General features: G+C 44.0%; 2 protein-coding genes across 8 annotated transcripts in view; one reads left to right on the top strand and one right to left on the bottom strand.

Moving 5' to 3' along the window:
• BIVM (basic, immunoglobulin-like variable motif containing) overlaps positions 1-6893 on the bottom strand; it is a 36779-nt gene extending 29886 nt beyond the window's left edge. For 2 of the 6 annotated variants that reach the window (XM_055335609.1, XM_055335615.1), the window contains exons 1-2: positions 6449-6548; positions 357-956 (exon numbers count right to left, since the gene is read on the bottom strand). In XM_055335609.1, coding sequence (XP_055191584.1) covers positions 357-834 — 478 coding nt within the window. In that variant the 5' untranslated portion in view covers positions 835-956; positions 6449-6548. Of the gene's footprint in view, positions 1-356; positions 957-5249; positions 5532-6157; positions 6317-6448; positions 6549-6661; positions 6717-6814 lie in introns of those variants that run through there. The other 4 variants (XM_055335614.1, XM_055335612.1, XM_055335613.1 and 1 more) reach the window with 4 other exon arrangements.
• An 85-nt stretch (positions 6894-6978) lies between these two features.
• Positions 6979-19356, top strand: POGLUT2 (protein O-glucosyltransferase 2). 2 transcript variants are annotated; one of them, XM_055335616.1, is made up of 10 exons: positions 6979-7466; positions 9228-9433; positions 9555-9760; positions 10195-10272; positions 12488-12660; positions 12766-13003; positions 14723-14932; positions 15634-15723; positions 16877-16984; positions 19119-19356. In XM_055335616.1, the coding sequence occupies exons 1-10, from the start codon at positions 7285-7287 to the stop codon at positions 19134-19136; spliced, it is 1509 nt and encodes a 502-aa protein (XP_055191591.1). In that variant the 5' UTR covers positions 6979-7284; the 3' UTR covers positions 19137-19356. The 2 variants fall into 2 exon arrangements, with proteins under 2 accessions (XP_055191591.1, XP_055191592.1); XM_055335617.1 differs by having other exon boundaries at positions 7309-7466; positions 9245-9433.
• The last annotated feature ends 1996 nt before the right edge of the window (positions 19357-21352 follow it).

The following is a 21352-nucleotide window of genomic DNA, read 5'->3' as shown; positions in this document are numbered from 1 at the left end:
AAAGATGAATTCATGTCTCTGCAAAACTACAAAATAGTACTATGTTATTCTAGCCAACCCATTAACCATTTCTGAGCTTCTGTACACTTATCTGCAATACCCGTATTTTACAGCCTTCTTAGGTTTTTCAAAGCTCTCAAAATGCTCAGGTTATGTGTAAAGTTTCCAGTGGTAACCCATTAATGAACTAAATGTCCTCTGCCCAAAGTTATTTTTTAACTAAAATGATGGACAACACGATAGCAATGTTCCTTGTTCAGCCTTATAAAAGGAAACCATGTTTAATGGCAAGCTTAAACAAGATATATTGTTTTTTTTATTATTTTCACATGTAAAATTCAAGCCTCCTTCCTCACCTGATTTGTGTTTCAAATTTGTGGTCACTCCATCAAATTCAGATTTATCAATTTCCCATGCGAGAGGTAGCTTGCCCAAGCTATTGGATAAGTTTTCCAAGCTATTTTCTTCATTGTAGATGATTTCCGATGTACTTGTTGGGATACCAATGTATCTTGATGGATTATTTCCAGCAGATAAAGAGGTACTATCAGGGAGGCAAGAAGAGCGGGTTGAATTTGGAGTTTTATAGATTGAGGTTGCCTGGTTGAGGAAGGCATAGTCTGAACAGATGGCATAAATTTTCTCCCGAGTATGGGTCACTGGACAGCTCCACGGATAATGACCATCTCCTTTGGGACCCAAAGGTGTCCCCGAGGCACGAGAACAGAAAGACTGGACAGCACCTTGTAGATTCTCTTCAGGAGACTTTCTCTCAGATCTGTGCTCACCATTTCCAGAATCATTTTCCCTTTCTGCTTCTGCAACGTTAGGCATTGAACGCAACTATCAAAGTTCTATTATGAAGAAGAAGGTGCAATTCTTTCTATTACTTGAAAACCAGCTGTGAAAATTGTTTACAGCATTCTACAGAAACTTGAGAGCTGCAAGATGGGCTCCTAAGAAAAGAGGGAGGAGAAAGAAACATCAACAATCCACTAGATACAATGAAAGCACTAAAAAAATATATCAAGTGTTTTCACATGGCTTCATTCAACAAATATTTATTTTATAACTACTATACACCTACAGCCACAATCACTGGCCATGTGTCTTATTAGAAATTTATTTTACAATAATGCTTTAGAAGAACAAAAAAGGAATTCAATTAAAAAATGGGCAAAATATCTGAAGAGTCACTTCTCCAAAGACAGTGTAGAAATGGTCAATAAACACATGAAAAGAAGCTCAGCATCATTAGTCATCATGGAAAGGCAAATCAAAACCACAAGATAATATGTCATACCCAGCAGGCTCTAATCAAAAAGATAGATAAAAATAAGGATTGTTGAGGATGTGGAGAAAATGGAACCCTCATACCATTCTGATAGCAATGCAAAATGGTCCAGTCACTTTGGGAAATAGTTCCTCAAACATTTATAGTTACCATAGGATCAAGAAATTTCACTCCTAGGTATACATCTAAGAGCAATAAAGACATATGTCCACACAAATGTTCATAGGAGCATTATTGACAATAGCCAAAAAGGAGAAACAACCCAAATGCCCCTCAACTGCTGAATGGATAAATAAAATAAATAAAATGTAGTAATATCCATGCAAAGGAATATTTTGGGGCAATAAAAATAAATGAAGCACTGACCCATACTACAACATGGATAAGCCTTGAAAGCATTATGCTAAATGAATGAAGCCAGTCATGAAAGAGCATAATCACATGATTCCACCTATATGAAACGTAAAATAGGCAAGTCTCTAGTGACAGAAGTTAGATTAGTGGGTTACCTTGGGCTGGGAGGGAGGAGGAGGCTGGGGATGATGGCGTTTCTTTTTAGTGTAATAATAATATTCTATAAATGACTGAGCTGATGAACTCACAATTTTGTGAATATGCGACAAGCTACTGAATTGAACATTTTAAACAGGTGAATTGTATAGTGTGTGAATTTCATCTCAATAAAGCTGTGCATTCATCACCACAATCAATTATAATTAGTGGTCACTAACTTCTAATCAGTCTCAGGAAAAACCAATTTTCAAATCTACACCAATTCCTTTGGGGAAGAAAACAGAGAACAGTTCAAATTGCAACCAAGGGCATTTGAGGAATCTGAAGATTTATACAAAAGCAAGATCTTGATGAGTCAGACCACAGGTGGTAGAGGAGGTATTCGATGCAGGTGCCAGGCTGAGTGTGCCCACAGCGGTAATCACTCAAGATATGCAACCCACCGCCAGGGGTGACCAGTTTGATGTTTACTAGTTAATATCTCTGCCTATTCACTTATTTAAAAATATTAGAAATGAGAATAATTCTCATAAGTTACAAAAAATGATTACATAAAACCTATCATAGAAATACTGAATGCCAAAAACCTCTAAGGCCATAAGAAATAACAGAAGAATGATTGCCACAAGAGCCATGGCCACTCTAAGTCTATGGAGAGAAAATAGTAAAGATGATGCCTGTCCTTCGTGGAATTTATTATTTTTTTTCCTTCCCTTCGTGGAATTTAAAGCAACAGAGCTCACTAAAAGGAGGACTCCACATAATCTAGAAAAGATTCCATTTTCTTTATTTTTCAGGAATGCTTTCCCACTATTCAAACCTTCAGGTAGCGAGATATATATATAGTAATTGGTGCAGAATGTATAGTTCCTTGCAAGAAGGTTGGTTTGGCTGGAACTTCACCACCAAAGATAGAACCTCTAATGGTATCATTTTGGAAACTTTTTTCATGAAATCCTAGGGACGCTTATAACGGATCTCTAGACAGGAAGCTTTTATGCCTTTTGCTTCTTCCTCATCTCCTGGTATCATGGTGATGTTACAGGAAGATGCAAAGAGAAGGTCAGTTGCATAGACCAAACTGGGCTTTTCTGAGGAGTCTGTTTCTTTGGTTCTTACCAGATGACCTCACAGAGCATTTTCTACTGATCTGCTACCGTCATGCCTTTCTCTAAAAGCCAGCGTGGTGGGCAGTGGTAGGTATTATTTGTGGCCTTGGGATTGTAAGGGTGGGTTGTAGGATGGGCAGGAAAGAGAGCAGAGGGTCCTGGTAAGCAAGGGGTGGTGACCCAAGGGTGTTGGAGTCAGTCTGGGGGTAGGGGCGGGGTGGGGAGAGGAGGGAGATAGAAATGTTGCAGGCATTATCTTATCTCTTCATCTCAAGCTTATCTTGAGATAAGCTCCTTATCTCTTCATCTCAAGCTTAGCTTCTACTTTGCCAGAGCTTCCTTCCTCAGATTTAATGGAATTGTGCCCAGCTTCTATGAGCCCAGCTACGGAAGACACTTAACAAAACATAGGCAAAAGGAAATCAGTGCCTTTTGAGCACAAAAAGTAGGGCCAAGCTTTCTGGAAGTTAAAGAACATAGCACTTGATTAACAAAATGTTTATCAGTCTGGTTTTGTTTGTGTTTGGGTTTGTCTGCTTTTAAACAATGCTCACTGAACAAGAATGATCTCTTTGGTTGCATTTCTACAAAAAGAAAAAGTGAAGATGATCAACGTAAGGACACAGTTTGTATTGATTGTCAATAAAAACCAGTGGTCTGAAAACACTCACTTGAACCGCTGTTTTTGGAAATTTGAAAAACTGTGTAATTATTTCTAGATTTTTCTCACAGACGTAAAACAAAGGACAGGAAAACATTGTGAAATACCAAGATATTAACACAGAAAATGAAAATTATCCAAATCCCATGACCCAAACGCTGCTGGAGTTTCTTTCCTTATTAGGTGTCAGACCCAAGTCTGTTCTCCCCATGTGGCCAAGAGTGCTAGTTATTATTATCATGTCCCCTGCTTTCCTACAAGTGAACTGAGCACAAGTTATTACTGATAACAGAATGATTAGAGACAGCAATTATGTTGTAATTATAGTCTCAGGAAATACTGAGGTACAGAGGAGCAGTTTGTCCCTCCACTAAATAGCCTACAGCTCCCCCCCCCCCCCCCCCGTTTTGTCTTGTGTCTGTATCTCTTGTCGTTGCTATTTTTGTAAACCATTCCCAATTCCATCCTCATTCAGCACTGGCATCACCACCACCCCAGGGTTGAAATTTCTAATCTGGCCTGTGCAGAGATATTAGAAAGTAAAGCTTGGACACATACATGATCATCTAACTCCCCTTCCTAAAACGTTCTGTTCATAGAAAAAGCCGACTCCTTGTCTGGCCCCATAATCTCTCTTTAGCTCCACCTCATCCTCTTCTCCCTTCCTCCTTCCAATGTTCCATTCTCTGGATGTGGTCTCCTCCTATTCACCCTCCTGTATTTGGTTAATCCCCATTTGTAGTGAACATATCCTTCGATGTCACTTTCTGGGGACTCTGCTCCCCAACGAGACTAGGTCACTCTGTACACACTCAGGACCTCTCCTTCACAGGCTTGCCAGGGATGGGCGTTTGTGAAAGTCTCATCAACAAAGAGTCACTTGTAAGTGCCTACATCATGCCAGGCATGATTTTAAACCCCGGATTGAGGAGCCTAATTCCCGGAGGATTTACTAGGAGAGGCCTTGGGAATCAGGAGCTGGATTTTCAGCGGAGAGGCCCCTTTTTGTCTTCCCTGGTTCTCATCTGTGAGAACTGAATTTCCAGAGAGGCATCGCTCTATTAAGATTTTACAAAGAATGACAGCAGGACCTACGGCTCAATTTAATGTTGAATTCTTACGATCATGGCACAAGCCACAGATGTACTATTTAACTGTGAATGAACACAATTTTTTTTTTTAATAAAACGCTCCGCTAGGGTAACGATTTGTAAAAATCACTAGAACGAAGTGTTCTGTAAAATAGACGTTCCATTTGTGAGGTCCACAGTCATCGCTTAGGCTACCTTCTTTTGGGGTTATATTTTCTTTTTTTTTTTTTAATTTTTTTTTAATTTATTTATTTATGATAGTCACACAGAGAGAGAGAGAAAGAGAGAGGCAGAGACACAGGCAGAGGGAGAAGCAGGCTCCATGCATCGGGAGCCCGACGTGGGATTCGATCCCGGGTCTCCAGGATCGCGCCCTGAGCCAAAGGCAGGCGCCAAACCGCTGCGCCACCCAGGGATCCCTTGGGGTTATATTTTCTATCCGTATTTTTAAATGTCCAGTCTGCTTAGGGAACGAAGATCTTACGAGGTCTGTTCAGCAAAGCCTCCCCCACAGGACAACTATTGAGATCTATATCCCGTATCCAAGGCCACGGAGACGCAGGAGCCTGGAAGTGACTTACTAATGGTGAAACAGGCGCCCGACGGCTGCGCCGGACCCCCTAAGCCCCGGCGGGGCGGGTCTCCGTCCTTCTCCGCGGCGTCCGCCCCGCGCGCTGCGGGCGCCCTGCGGGGTCAGGATGCGCGGTCCCCCCGCGCGCCGCGGCCGCGTCCAGCCCAGGCCCGGGGCAGGCGAGCGGGGCTCCCACCGCCCTGCTCTGCGCAGCCCGCGGCGCCGCCACCACCGAGGCGACAGAGTCGCAGGCCGTCCTCGCCGCGCCCAGCCGCCGTGTGCGGAGGCGGCCTCCGCGGCCCACGAGGGCTGCCGCTGCCCCGGCCCCGGCCCCCGCCCCCGCCCCGCCCCCGCCCCCGCCCCGCTGCGAGGCCTCCAGGCCCCTCCGTCCGCCGCCCTCCGCCTCCCTCCCGGGCCGGAAGCCAGAGTCGGCCGCCAGAGGGAGCCGCCAGCGGCCGGTGCAGCGACCGCCTCCAAGCAGCCGCGGGCTGCGGGAGGGCCCGGGCGCGCCAGGCCCCAGGGCGGGTGGGACGCCGGCACTTGCTGCCCCCGGGCCAGCGGGAGGCATCCGAGGCCAGCCTTGAAGGCACCCGTTGGTATCAATGCTCAAGACGGTTGCAAAAGAAAAAAAAAAAAAAAAAGAAAGAAAGAAAAAGAAAAAGAAAACAGAAGAGCCCCGCCTGGGCCTCCACCCAGGCCGGGTTTGGCTGGCGGGGCCACCCGGCGCATCTGGGTTTTTTTTTTTCCTGGGCGGCTGCAAGGATCCGGGGGGGAGGGGGGGTGGGGGGAGAGCAGGCGGCTCTGGGTCACCCCTCCCGGTGGACCCTGGCCGCGGGGCGGCCACCGCTCGCTCCCGGCCAGGCCCTGCCTTGCGTGGCGCGTGGAGAGCGGCGCCCGGCAGGAGCCGCCGGTACCCACGCGGGCATCTCCAAACCAGGCTTTGTTCCCGAGAGCACTCGTCCCTTGTGTCCCGAACACTTCCCCCATCTTGCGGCCCAGCTCTTCAGCCCGCTTTTTCCCGGGAGGAGAGCGGGCACGGCTGCAGCGGCCTCCGCAGAGGCCAGGGCCCCCGGAGCGGACCGGCGGCGGCAGCGGGCCCGGCCGCGGCGCGCGAGTGCGGGTGGGGGGCCCCGCGCGCCGGGCGCACGGCAGCGGCCGCCACCTCCGCTCCGCCCCGCCCCGCCCCGCCCCGCCCGCAGCCCCGGGTACCTCTGCACGGTCCCGCGGGGTCGAGTCGCTGCGGCCGCCGCAGACCGGGCACGCGACCCGGATCACAGCTTCCCGCGCGCGGCGCGCCTCCGGCTACCCTGGGGCTGGCGTCTCTCGTCCCATTGGAGCGCGCGGGGACAGCGCCCTGGACGGCTGTGCCGGCGACGGGTCGTCAGCTCTCATTGGCAACACCTTCCGTTCATGGTTTTATACCTGCCCTCTGCACGTGCGGAGGATATGCTGGCGATTTTTTTTAAAGATCCTATAGCCGTGTCCCCGCACGCCACTCTGCTGCGCGCCTAGTCTGCGACTGTTCCCTGAAAGCGGTGACCGCGAAGTAAATAAATCGGTGAGGGATGGTCAGACCTGGCAGCATCTCCGCTAGTCCTGCGGCGAACTACACGTCCCAGGGAGCCTTGGAGCACGGCCGCCGCGGCGCCGTCCACTGGCAGGAGGCCTTACTCGGCGCCGCAGACTCGCGGGCCAATCCCCTCGCCCCGCACCTTCGGCTGGATCCTGAGTCCCATTTGCCCCCAGGGATGCTCCAGCTGCACGAGCGACACAAGCTTATCTCTGTCCCGAGAGAGAGGAGCAGCGTGGTTCCTGCTGGTTCGAGCCCAACGACCGGCGTCCTTCAGCTGGACAAGCCCGCGCTGCGCCCGTGATTTCGCGGGGGGAAGGCGGAGCCCCGCGCGCCCGCCGGCACAGCGAGCCGGCCCTCCCGAGGCTGGTGGGCTGCTGGGACCCGCCGCGCGCCCCTGCCCGAGCCGCGGCTGGTTGCGACCACCGCTCACCCTTCATTTACCCGTGGATCATTTTGAGGGTCGGTCTTGTAAATGTTTAGCATTTTGCTGCTTTACTGCTTCTTTCTGGGGACAGTGCCAGCGCTTGCTGAGACTGGCGGAGAGAGGCCACTGAGTCCGGAGAAGAGCGAAATATGGGGCCCCGGGCTAAAGGCGGCTGTCGTCCTACCCGCACGCTATTTCTACATTCAGGCGGTGGATGCATCAGGAAATAAGTAAGTCGACAAACAGCTCCCTGACTATTTTGGCATGCAGTTAAAATGTGTTGTTTCCCCCTTAATGTTTTATCCGCCCAAGAACTCTTCCCCCCCCCCCCCCCGGCGGTTTGAATTCCAGGATTTTTGGCTGCTATCCACATCTGGTTGTAACAGTCTTTCCCTTCGCGATCAGTTTTAATCTGTAGCTTTAGAAATAATTCCGCATTAGCTCGTCTCCTGGCTGTTTGGATAGGGACTCCCACAGGACTGGAGAGACAAAGCCCCTTAGCTGGAAGTACTATTTCCACCTCCTTTTGCATAAGCTGTTACAAGGAATTTAAACCCGGTTGTTAAAGACTTGGTTGGTTCGGCTTTCTCTGGTGCTGCCCTCCGTTTCAGGTAGACCTCTGCAGGTAAGCATGTTTGGAAACTCAAAGAAAAATGAAGCACTATTTGAAACTTTACAATTGAGAGGGACAGTATCAAAGTGTGAATCTCCTGCGTGTTTGTAACAAACATTGGCTAAGTCCACTGAATTCCAACAATTAAAATGATAACTCAGAACTTAGTTTTAGGATTCACGTGCTCCTGAAATGATTGTCTTTTTTTTATTGGTGGATGCTGACTGTGTATATTTTATAAGAAAAAAAAAAAATCTTGGGTGTTCTAAGAAAATCTTCAAGAAGTTTTCCAAAGCAGAGGGGGAAAAAAGTTATCAATTTTGTCACTTGGCTATAACAATTGGGGAAACTAAATACCATCTTAACAATCTTACGAGAGAGAGCACTCTCTTAAACAAACAAACAAGACTTTTTTTAAATTTTTATTTATTTATGATAGTCACATAGAGAGAGAGAGAGAGACAGGCAGAGACATAGGCAGAGGGAGAAGCAGGCTCCATGCATCGGGAGCCCGACGTGGGATTCGATCCTGGGTCTCCAGGATCGCGCCCTGGGCCAAAGGCAGGCGCCAAACCGCTGCTCCACCCAGAGATCCCCGAACAAGACTTTTATACGGTGTCACTTAGATTATACGCGACCTACTAGCTTTTGCCCATGGCTAAACATGATTTATAATACTGATCTCTTAAAGAATCATTGAGAGAGACTTTTCAAAAGCTCATTATCTTCCGAGGCACCATTTGACCACAAATTTCCAGGTGCATGAAATAAGAGGGTTAATAAGAATATTTTTATATATTGGGGTGCCTGAGCAGTTCAGTCAGTTAAGCATCTGTCTTCAGCTCAGATTGTGATTCCGGGGTCCTGGGATTGAGCCCCCATATGGGCTCACTGCTCAGTGGTAAGCCTGCTTCTCCCTCTACCTCTGTCTGCTGCCCCCGCCCCCGCCACTTATGCTCTCTCTCTAAGAATAAAATCCTTAATAAAAAATAAAATAAAATCCTTAATAAAAAATAAAAATAAGATTCTGTTGTTGAGTTCTATTTCATAAACAATAGGATTTTTTTTAAAAAGAATATGTTTATATATAGAATGCATAAGTGGGTTCTATGTTTATGTAAATATGTAGTCTTTACGTACTCCCTTGCAATTTCCTAATATGTTTGTTATTGTGGCCGTTTGTCATCCTCTGCTGCTTTTTTTCAATCTCTGATCCATCACATTCTGATACTACAAGCGTTTGAGAGAAGCAGCAGGCATGTATATGTTAGGGGAAGACTATGGAGGAAAATAGTAAGACTCACAGACTGGAGAGCATAATCGTCGTGCGTTTGTGCCTTGAAATAATCTTTGTAACTTGCTGTTCTTCCCATGACAGTTTCACATCTTCTCCAGGTGAAAAGGTGTTCCAGATTAAAATCTCAGCACCAGAAGAGCAGTTCACCAGAGTTGGAGTCCAGGTTTTAGATCGAAAGGATGGGTCCTTCATAGTAAGATATAGAATGTATGCGAGCTACAAAAACCTGAAGGTAGAAGTTAAATTCCAAGGTCAGCATGTTGCCAAATCTCCATATATTTTAAAAGGTAATTTGTAATATAATTTTAAAACGACAGTATTTTTAAAGCCATGTAATGGAATTTCTTACCTGTTTTGAATGCTGAGTGAAATATTTACTGTGATATTTTGTTACTTGTGTGTAATTAGGGCCGGTTTACCACGAAAACTGTGACTGCCCTTTGGAAGATAGTGCAGTCTGGTTACAGGAGATGAACTGCCCTGAAAACATTACTCAGATTCAGAGAGATCTGGCACATTTCCCTATTGTTGATCCAGAAAAGATTGCAGCAGAAATACCAAAAAGATTTGGACAAAGACAAAGCTTATGTCATTATACCTTGAAGGATAACAAGGTATGATTTGTGATTAAGGTTTGCTTATTTCCCTTAGTGATTTTTTGCTTGTTTGTTTTGACCATTTGGCTCTAAGAAGCTACAGATTTTTATTAAAAATCATTCTGTGTGGAGGCACCCCAGTGGTTCAGTCGGTTAAGCGTCTGCCTTCTGTTCAGTTCATGATCCTGGGGTCCTGGGATCATCCCGCATCTGGCTCCTTGCTCAGCAGGGAGTCCGCTTCTCCCTCTACTGCTCCCCCTGCTTGTGCTTGTGCTCTGTCAGAAAAATAAAAATCTTTTTTAAAAAAATCATTCTGAGGATCGTTGTGATAAGCTTTACCTCAATGAAATCTGTCAGTACTTTTAGATTAACATAATAAACAAAATGGAAGTAAGGTTGATGGAAAATAAAGTTTCTGGGTTAACATAATAAAATGTTCAATTCTCTTTTAGGTCTATATCAAGACTCATGGTGAACATGTAGGTTTTCGAATTTTCATGGATGCCATACTACTTTCTTTGACTAGAAAAGTAAGTATTTCTCATCTCTTAGGTTTCAGCCCAGGTTTTACAATACAATTTTTAGTAGTCACAGCATCAGTGGTGTTCTATTCTGTAACTTTATTATAATACTATTCTGAAGCTTTATGTCATATAGGATACCTGTATTAATTTCCTTCGGGTTGCTGTCACAAAGTACTGCAAACTTGGTGGCATAAAATGGCAGAAATGTTTGTTCTCTCAAAGTCCTGGAGGCTAAAATGGGAAAGCAAAGTGTCAGTAGGGCCATGACCCCCAAATCCACCCCTCACCCCCCTGAGACCTGTAGGGGAGGACCGTTCCTTCCTCTCTCTGTCTCTCATGGCCTACTGGCCATCCTTGGTGCTTCTTGGCTTGCAGCCACATAACTCCAGACTCTGCCCCTCATCACATGGCTTCCCACGTGTGTCTCTCCCTTCTCCTCTGGTGAGGACACTAGTCATATTGAATTAGGGCCCGCCCTGCTCCAGTATGATCTCAGCTTAACTAATTATATCTGCAACAACCATACTTCCAAATAAGGTCATTCTGAAATACTGGGGTTTGGGACTTCAGCTTATATTTTGGGGGGGACAGAATTCAACCCAGAACAATACCTTAAGGGAAAATGTCTTAGAATAAAATTGTTTTGGTAGTAAACCTACTTTGAGCTCAAAGAAGGCTTACTGTATGCTAAATCCTGTTCCTGGGTGTAATGTGCTTTTAGCAGGGTTCTAGTGGAGTATCTAACAGTCATAGTAAACTGGCTGATGGGAAAAGTATACCCACACTGTTGCCAGGTGCCTAGTAGCTATTTATTGGATAATCTGTGTCAATGTCTTGATTGAATTACTCATGGAAAATCACAGTACCTTCTCCAGCTTGCAGAACATTTACAGTGAGTTTATTCTGAACATACAAAGCATCTATATTCCACTTCCTTTACCTAAACTAAGATGCTGGCAAGTTTTCCTTGCTCATCTGTGTTAATCTGTGGAAAAATAAGACTGCTCCTCAGGGCTCCAGTTTCTCAAGATGCTTCTCAGACTGACCAAAACTGTTCCTACCTAAAAAAAATATGTCTTATTTTATATCTCAAACATTTACCTGTGGTTTGACTAAAGAAAAAAAAAAAAACAGGTTCTTTAAACACATTTGTGCCACCTGTCAGTAGAGGTGGTCTAGCTTGGAAATCACTAGTACTGGCTTTGGTGTTGGGCTTCCAGAATTCAGATTCTGGCCTCCCCCCCCCCCCATTACTTGGGGGTAGGGGGTGGTATATTTTTTAAATGGGAACATCTAGCTCACTAACCAGGAACTAGGGTTAGAGTCCTAGTGCTTTGTGCTGTAACTGTTTTCCAGTAATTCCCTTTCTCTCTCTGATCATCCTAGAGTCTCTTGGCAGCATTAGAACTGAGATTACCTTTGTCATTTAATCTCTTTGTGAAGCCAGTCTGTTGGCCAGTTTGGTTGTCACAGCAAGGAAATCTTGTGTGTGTGTGTGTGTGTGTGTGTGTGTGTGTGTATGAGTATGAGTGTGTATGACAGTATTCTGAGAAATTACCCACCATTCAAATTGGGGTAATTGTCATCGCCTGAAGCTTGTGAATTTGGTTTTTCATTTGGTATGATTTCTGTTTATTGTGTTTCATTGCTCACTGGGTGGTCTGGCTGCACTGCAGAATAGAATATTAACCTGAATGTGGCCAAAGTGGAAAGGCAGATAAATGCCACCCACCCAAGGAAGAAACCTGGGTGGGATTTGAGGTTGCTGAGAAAAGACAGCATGCACACCAGCCTCAAGGTGTGTAGCATTCACTTACAGCAGAGGACAGGGAGCGAGATCCAGCCCTTGCTGTGTGGTGGTCCCTGTACCCACTCAGCACTGTGGCTGCAAGCATCTCACTGCTGCGATGGAAGCTCCCTGACCCCTCCTTGCAGAGTCTGAAATACAGCAAGTTGGGCAGCCTAAGGGCAATGGACACCCGGCTAAATATTTAAGCAGAAAAAGAGTACATTCACTCACAAGGAGGGAGCACAGCCCAGACTTCGAGGGCTCTATCTCTCGGTAAGGAAGCCTTCCTAGACCTGAGACCCATTCTTATGTGGCCAAGCAGGGGTGGAAAGGCTGCAGCATGCATGAGGCTGCCTTTCCCAACACCTTGATCCATACATAGAAGGGATTATCCACTGCAACAAATGAAAATAAGCCATTTTCTTTTTCCAGGTGAAGATGCCAGATGTGGAGTTTTTTGTTAATTTGGGAGACTGGCCTTTGGAAAAAAAGAAATCCAACTCACAAATCCATCCAATCTTTTCCTGGTGTGGCTCCACAGATTCCAAGGATATCGTGATGCCTACCTACGACCTGACTGACTCTGTTCTAGAAACCATGGGCCGGTGAGAGACAGAGCCTTAGTTTTCTTTCCTTGCTGAGTTCTTTCCCAGCAGCCTTTGTGTTGTGATGGTTTGGGAGGAAAATCTATCACACTTTCTGTCTTCCAGAGTAAGTCTGGATATGATGTCTGTGCAAGCTAACACGGGTCCTCCCTGGGAAAGCAAGAACTCCACAGCTGTCTGGAGAGGGCGAGACAGCCGCAAAGAGAGACTGGAGCTGGTTAAGCTCAGCAGGAAACACCCGGAGCTCATAGATGCTGCCTTCACAAACTTCTTCTTCTTTAAACACGATGAAAGCCTATATGGTCCTATTGTGAAACACATTTCATTTTTTGATTTCTTCAAGGTATGACATCAATTGTGTCTAATCCTTTTTGTTTTTCTAAATGTCTTCATCTGGGGGAGGGAAACTGAGGCCTATAAACTATAGGGGTGAGAGATGTGAGCACCAAATTTGGTGAACATGAAGGCATGAGGCCCCAGGGACAGCTTTGGCAACATGGGTTGTACAAACTACCCAGACCTGACATTAAATATGCAGCAAGGGAGCATGAGGCCTGGGTAGAGCTAGAATTTTTTCCCCAAATGACCCTCAAGTTAAGTGCATTTCAAGTCCAAATCCTTTCCTATTATTAAATATGTGTATGTGATTTTACAAATACTTCTAACAGATCAGAGATGATATAAACCAGGTGTCTCTTATCAGACTTCCTGATGGGGAAATGTCTTGAAACCCATCCAGATGATTGCCTGGGAAGTCTGAGGATTAGGAGAACTTTCTGTATCTAAAATGTGGATTCCTCACGTTTCCTGGGGAGGGATCAATTTTCTAACCCCTTTTTCTAGGCAATGGGACACTGCCCTGTTCTCTAAACCACTAAATGGTTTTTAAAGACCCATGTCATGGAATTAAAGGTGGACAAAAGGTAGTCACCTGTCCTCTGTATGTGGAAAGGCAAGTGATTAACAAGCTCTATCCACGCTGCAGATGGCCAGGTTTTCATTTGATGGGTTACATGGCAACAGCTAGACCTACATAATGCCATAAGTTGAATTGTCAAGCGTTTCCTCCATATGCATTTCATGGAGACTTTTGAAAGAAATGGTTGTATAACCAAAGAGAACTGTTATTAGCCATTCCTCATCAGAAGAAGTTCTATCATGCCATGGCTTTATTCCTACCTGTTGAATTTGCTACAGTGAAAGACTAATTGATTACCACAGCTCTACGAATATTTTTTTTAAGATTTTATTTATTTGTGAAAGGAAGAGAGAGAACACAAGCAGCAGGAGCAGCAACAGGAGAGGGAGAAGCAGACTCCCTGCTGAGCAGGAAGCCCAACATGGGACTCCATCTCAGGACCCCGGGATCACGACCTGAGCTGAAGGCAAACACTTAACCAACTAAGCCACCTACACGTCCCATCTACAGATATTTTTATTCATAGGTGCTCTTGCCCCAGAGCTTGTTAATTTCTTCAAGATTTGTGTGTAGCCATCTGATGTTTAAAAGGTATTGGTTACCAGTATGGCATAGGCTGCCATCCTTAGGTGCTCACATGTGATCAGGAAAGTAGTAGAGAGATTAGAGAATCACAATAAATCTGTCTTTCCAGGCACCTGGGTGGCTCAGTGGTTGAATGTCTGCCTTTGACCCAGGTTGTGATCCTGGGGTCCTGGGATCGAGTCCCGCATTGGGCTCCCTGCAAGGAGTCTGCTTCTCCCTCTGCCTATGTCTCTGCCTCTCTCTCTGTGTGTCTCTCATGAATAAATAAATAAAATCCTTTAAAAAAATCTGTTTTTCCTAGGACAGCACTCATTATTTTATTATCTGCTTTAACGTTGTCAGACTTGTGGCCCCTTTGTGAAATTTAGGAGAGCACTGCAATAAGTTGTTAGCTCTAGGTCAGGTGTTATATGATAGCATTTACTCCATGGCAGAGGCAGAGGGCAACATCTGGCCTGTTTGTACCTGACAATGATGAGGCCATAAGTGTGGGAAGAGGAGAATTAAGAGTGGGAAAAGGAAACTTAATGAGGCTTTTGTTTTACTGCTGACTTGCAGCACAAGTATCAAATAAATATTGATGGCACTGTCGCAGCATATCGCCTGCCATATCTCCTAGTCGGTGACAGTGTTGTGCTAAAGCAGGACTCCATCTACTATGAACACTTTTACAATGAGCTGCAGCCCTGGACACACTACATTCCAGTTAAAAGCAACCTGAGTGATCTCCTAGAAAAACTCAAATGGGCAAAAGATCACGATAAAGAGGTAAGGTCAGTCTTTTCTACCCTCAATATCAGAGGTTCATTTTAAATGTTTTGTACCTGAAAAGCATTTAGGATGCACAGATATAGACCCTTACCTGTAAATGGGAAGCCATCTCCCCATGGTAGCACATCAGTCCTCAGAGTGAACACAGGCTTCAGAACTTGGATTAACTATCCACTCTGCACTCAAAACAAAAAGCTGAATATTGGCCTTGAGTATGCTCTCTCTTTTGGTCAGGTTGATCAGAGCCCCAAGCACTGCCTACCTCTACAGGCAATATGAAAATTAAGATGGCCAGACTGGCAGGAAGCAAAACTAACTGCTATAGATAAATATGCAGAATTGCATGAAGTAAACTTCAAACGAATTGCTGAAAATTGTCGAGGCAGTGTATTAAGCTTTGTCTTGCATTTACTTTACAAAGTCATTGTTACTTCATTTAATGTGTGCCCTCTCTCTGCAAGAAAGGCTTAATTCTAGAAGGTCCAGTATTATTCTTCACACCTGCAAGTCTAAAAAACCTCCCTTTAATTTGAGCATACCCTCTTAAGTGTTCCCTTTACTACAGAAGACTACCCTCAAAAATACTCTTCCTGCATTGTCCTATCATATGTGGACTCTGAAGATCAGTGTGCATACGTCTGCATGGGAGAGAAAAAAATGTGTTTCATTAAAGGCCTTTGTTGTCATTGTTCCCACAGGCAAAGAAAATAGCAAAAGCAGGACAGGAATTTGCAAGAAATAATCTCATGGGTGATGACATATTCTGTTACTATTTTAAACTTTTTCAGGTCAGTATTTTCTAAAAGAACAGACATACTATTTGTAACTGGACATGTTAGCCGCAAATAATATTTCACTTAATAGTTTCTAAAAGTATATTAATATAAGAGGATATATACAAGAGAAGTATATATACTTCTCTGAGGGCAAAAACCAGAGACCAACATCAAATAGTGATAAAAATAGTACAAAACCAAAGATCAGCTGGAGGGGAATGCTACAGTATCATGAGAAAAGTATTTATGTTGGCACTCTGTGCTATATGGTTAGGAAATTGGCCTCTGGTCCTGCAAAGTTACTGCGTGTGGATGTGTGTTTTCTGTATGTACAATCTTGATGCTGCTTTACCAATTCTTTGTTTAAACAGTGCATGGTATCTTCAGACCTATAACACTGACCCCCATATGAGCCATGACATCTCTTGAAAAGTATTTTCATAGATCTAAGCATTTAGGGATTATAATCAAAGTATATCTGATAATTTAAAAGGCTGTTTTTTAAAAATACAGTAGTAAATAAGTAGTTTATCTCAGAATTGCAGGGCTTAAACCCCAAATCTTAGACTCTGTTGCAGAACAAAGTTGGTCTGCTTCTGGTCTGTACTGGCTCCTCCGCCTTTTTCACCTTCCCAGGGGGATGTGCAGGGCTGGAGAGGATGAAGTGTGTAAACTGAAGGATCAGGGGATTTACCATCTGAATTCCTAAAGATCCACAGGGTTGTGTTCCTTCATTCTAGTGCATCTACTAGAGCATAAACACCCAGCCCAGAGCTTAACACAGAGCAAGCGCATTATGAACAAAGGTGGTGGCTGAGGCTCTGTGAGCCATGTTGGGAATACACTCTGTCCTCAAATTCCTAATCAAGAGGAAATCCTGTGCACAGTTATTGTCACTACAAGGCAAATGGTGGCAAAATCAAACCCTATAAGTTGTATAAATGAAGGAGAGGTCCATTTGCAATAGGCAGCTAGTGTCCAAAAGGCAGCCACCTCTCAGAAGCTCTGTTGTTGGGTGTTTAAAGGGAGCATGAAGAATTGTGTGTATCACAGTTTGTTAGATATGAGTTAAAAAGGACCATATTTTAGCAAATTCCAGTGCATCTAATTTGGTGAATGTACTTCAAATTACATACAGAACACTTTTGAATTGTTGCTTACACAGGAATATGCCAGTCTGCAAGTGAGTGAGCCCCAAATCCGAGAGGGCATGAAGAGGGTAGAACCACAGACGGAGGACGACCTTTTTCCTTGCACGTGCCATAGGAAAAAGGTAACCAGAGTTAGCCAACCTCACAGTAAGACATAGTGCGGTTCTAAGTCCTCACTCATTCCTGTATCATTCAGCCAGGCAGCAAGTATTTGAGCTCCTCTGGGGGCCCTCATGCAGTTCAGTCTGCCGGAGAGGTGGATGCCACGGACAATGGCCAAGCCCAAGAAAGGGCACTGACGTGCAGATAAGAGAGAAGACACGGAGCCCCCAGCAAAGTGGAGGAGAGCCTTTTTCGAACACGAGAATTCAGATTATGTGGCAAATAGATGCTTACATGTGAAAACTATTTTCACATGTATCATGGGAGATTGGTTTGACAAAGTTCATTATCTCAATTTAGAAATGAAAAAAAGATATAACCGTGATCATCCATTTCATCAGATTATTCATGTAAGAGCCATCTCTGTTGATACCGGCACATACTGATTTCATTTATAAAAGACAGATTCACAGAGACTTGTAAGGCTAAAAAGGACCTTCAGAGTCATCCAGTAAGTGCCTTCATTTTATGGTTAACAAAATGAGCCTGAAGAAGAATTTAGTTCAGAATCATCTAGCTGAAAAAAAATAAGTAAATAAAAAATAAATTAAAAAAAAAGAATCATCTAGCTGGATGATAGCGAAGCTAGGACCAAAAACCATTCTCCATCATCAGATTGTGTGCCTGCTTGTGTATAAAGACATGACATAGGAGAGGAGAGTTGTTTTGATTGCAGTTAGTTTTTGTATAAAATTGTAGTATAGACCATACATATATATCTTAGATATATATAGATACATATACAAGCTTGACAGTATTCTAAGCAATGTCCTCATATCACTAAACGGACAAACTCAAAACTGTGGTATTGTGACCAAAGATAAGAAGGCAGATTTGGCAATTATTATGCCTATCTCACAAGGAGCTTTAACAGGCATAGTTAGGGGACACCGGCCTTCCCCACAGGGAGCCTGCTTCTCCCTCTGCCTATGTCTGCCTCTCTGTGCCTCTCATGAATAAATAAATAAATTTTTAAGTAAAAATAAAAGAAATAGTTGCCACTCTCCCCAGTGGTGTGACAGAACCAGTTTATACAAGGCCACTGACTGTGACATATTCAGGAATTTTGCATACTGGTTAATTTCTGGTAGCTTGGAATATGCCTGGTGGGAGAGTCACCATGACAACAGCAGGTGCTACATCAGAGTTTTGGTTATTTTGTTTTTATTTTTGGGGGAGGAGTACTGACTGGCCACTAAGTAACTAACCGTCCCTCCCACCAAAAGTGGTACTAAATCCATTTTAACCCCTGTCAGTGCTGGAAGTTCATAAAATGAGTTAAAGCCATTGACCAAACAAAAATTGCCAGAATCAGGAGCACCTACCTGGTTCAGTCAGTAGAGCATGTGACGCTTGATCTCAGGGTCATAAATTTGAGCCCCACATCGGGTGTAGAGATTACTTAAAATCTTTAAAAACAAAATGCCAGAATTGAAATGTACACCCTCATAAGATTTGTGATTTGGTATCATAACACTTGCCTCCAGATGAAACTGGGCAGCTTCTTTCTCCAGTCCTCTTTTTTTTTTTTTTTTTTTTTTTTCCTCTTCATCTAAGTGATTTTGAGGAGTGCCAAATCAGTATCTTCACTGACTGGTGGCCGGAGAGGCTCTGTTAATTTCTTCTTCATTGTCTGCGTTAGCCCTTCACTGACGTGATTCACAGCACAAGACCCTTTACAGGAATGCAGACACACATGTTTGTGTTGCCCATCAGTAGTCTGATAAAACACAATGTGACTTTCCCCAGGGGTGATTCCAAGCATAGTCCTAGACCCTATGAGCTTCCAGCACCAACTTGTCTGTTTTCCTCTTCCCATTTTTTTTTTTAAGATTTTATTTACTTATTCATGAGAGACACAGAGTGAGGCAGAGACACAGGCAGAGGGAGAAGCAGGCTTCCCACAGGGAGCCTCACACAGAACTTGATCCCAGGACCCTGGGATCATGCCCTGAGCGGAAGGCAGACACTCAACCACTGAACCACCCAGGCACCCCTCCTCCTCCCATCTTGAGGGGAAAATAGTTAACATAAGTTTTCTTGACTCATGTAAGACTTCTTGATGACACTAAATATTTTGCTTCTTAATTGCAGACCAAAGATGAACTCTGATATACAAAATACCTTCCTTTCAAATAATGGTGCTCTGAAGACTCTTCTTAACTGAAAAGAAGAATATTTTTAAAATATTAATTCCATGGACAATATAAAATCTGCTACGTGATTGTCTGGATTATAAACATGTTTCTCCTTATTACACAGTATTCCCATGACGATCCTTCAAGGCACAGTTTTAAAATTTTATAATAAAACCGCTTTTATTTTAAAGGCCTATGTTGTTCTGATTATTGGCCGTGTTTGGACCATAGAGTGGTGCACAGAGGAGTCTGGCCTCGGTGTGGAGCATCACAGCAGCCACCACCCACCCGGACACATGGTTTATATGACAAAGCAGTGAACTGCGGTCTTCATGCCACTGTTATTTTGGAGATTCAGTCTCATGGCCATAGAACATAATTCTAACACCTATACCTTATAAGGCCTTTCATGACCGGCCCCTGCCTGCAACCTTAATCCAGTTTCTCACCACTTCCTAATATGTACCCTGTGGTCCAATAATACCAGCCCCTTACCATTCTGTCGACGCCTTGTTTCTTACAAGGTTATGCTTTCTCTTCGTCTGGAATGCCAGGACTCTCTTCTTCTGGCTTGGATACCCTCCAATGCACATCTCAGAAACCCCTCTTCTAAATCTGCTCATCTGCATACTTGTATCACTGTAGTTACCCTGAGGTGTGTAATGATCTCATCATCACCAAAGCTGAAGCAATTTGACTGTAGAGACCATGATATTCCATATAATCTAATAGGGTGCAGGTGCCTGCAACCAGAAAGGCTCAATGAATATCAAATGTGTGAATACTGAAAACCACTTTGAAATGGGATTAAGAGAATTAAAAAGAAGTTAGAAAGCCTAACACAAACCATAACAATGTCCTACAAATCTTTTTTTTTTTTTTTAAGATTTTATTTATTAATCATGAGAGACACACAGAGAGAGGCAGACACACAGGCAGAGGGAGAAGCAGGCCCCATGCAGGGAGCCCAATGCGGGACTCGACCTAGGGACTCCAGGATCAGGCCCTGGGCCAAAGGCAGACGCTCAACCACTGAGCCACCCAGAATCCCCCTACAAATTCTTTTATTTTTTTTATTTATGATAGTCACACACAGAGAGGGGGAGAGGCAGAGAGAGGCAGAGGGAGAAGCAGGCTCCATGCACCGGGAGCCTGACGTGGGATTCGATCCCGGGTCTCCAGGATCGCGCCCTGGGCCAAAGGCAGGCGCCAAACCGCTGCGCCACCCAGGGATCCCTAGAATTATATTTTAGAACTAGTACTTTGTTGATTGAACCCACCACATACCTCCTTCAATTCTTATTGCAATGTCTTAGATTCTTATTGCAATGTCTTTTAATGTTCAAAAGATGATGATTTCTTTCTTTCATATTTTTATGGGTTGTTCTGAGGATCAGTACAGACATTTTGATTTGCACACAATTCTTAACGTACATACCAAAAATTTTATTTAAAAATCATGTAGTTGTGATTCGTTTTAAAAAGTGACTCCAGTGACTTTCCAGCTTAAAATTTGGAGGCAAATTTTCCTTAATAGTATATCAAGCACTAATATCTTCCAATGTTGATATGCTGTTTTATTAACAGCATTAAATGCCTGACTATTAAATGCACGACTGATTCTCAATTGCCATTTAATATGCTTTGTATTATAGGATATAAAAACTACCCCATTTATGGAATGCTGAGCTAACACCCAAGACAATCAAAGCCTCTCATATTCACTATCCCACTATATTCTGGTTGCAACAAAAACATAAACCAGCAAATAATTTCACTTCTTAAAAGAAAGAAAAGTATTTACACTTAAGAAATGGGATGAGTTGGAATTCCTTCTATTGTTTCTAGAGCTACTAGAAAAAAACTGCATTTACAAAACAGTTGATAAAAATACTCTGGATTGTACAAGAAAGAAGACAAGGACCACTGCTAAGGTATGATGTTAATTAGACTTGGCTTCTTTCTCTTGCTTCATCAGAAGCTGAACTCTCTTCATTCTAGTTTCTCCATTTTCTCCAGGTTTTATTTCTTGGTTAGCCACTTCAGCCTGGTTTCCCTTTGTTCTCCTTTTCCCTTTGGTTTGCACTTTTTTGTCTGGAGATTTATCCTTTCCTGCTGCCTATTTTGGCTTTGTTTCTACTTTTGCAGGAACAGGTTTGCCCAACAACCTCCCCCAGTCCTGGGTGGAGC

Source organism: Nyctereutes procyonoides, unplaced genomic scaffold (assembly GCF_905146905.1).
Source record: "Nyctereutes procyonoides isolate TBG_1078 unplaced genomic scaffold, NYPRO_anot_genome, whole genome shotgun sequence".
Lineage (NCBI taxonomy): Eukaryota > Metazoa > Chordata > Mammalia > Carnivora > Canidae > Nyctereutes > Nyctereutes procyonoides.
The sequence above is the reverse complement of the archived record's forward strand: the minus strand, read 5'-3'. Positions and strand labels throughout refer to the sequence as shown.

Bases quoted from the DNA above. Each gene is read 5' to 3' on its own strand.
- POGLUT2 (XM_055335616.1), top strand. From the start codon at position 7,285: ATGTTTAGCATTTTGCTGCTTTACTGCTTCTTTCTGGGGACAGTGCCA. The intron at 12,661-12,765 runs GTGAGAGACAGA...TCTGTCTTCCAG, and splicing joins GTTCTAGAAACCATGGGCCG to AGTAAGTCTGGATATGATGT. The intron at 15,724-16,876 runs GTCAGTATTTTC...TTGCTTACACAG, and splicing joins ACTATTTTAAACTTTTTCAG to GAATATGCCAGTCTGCAAGT.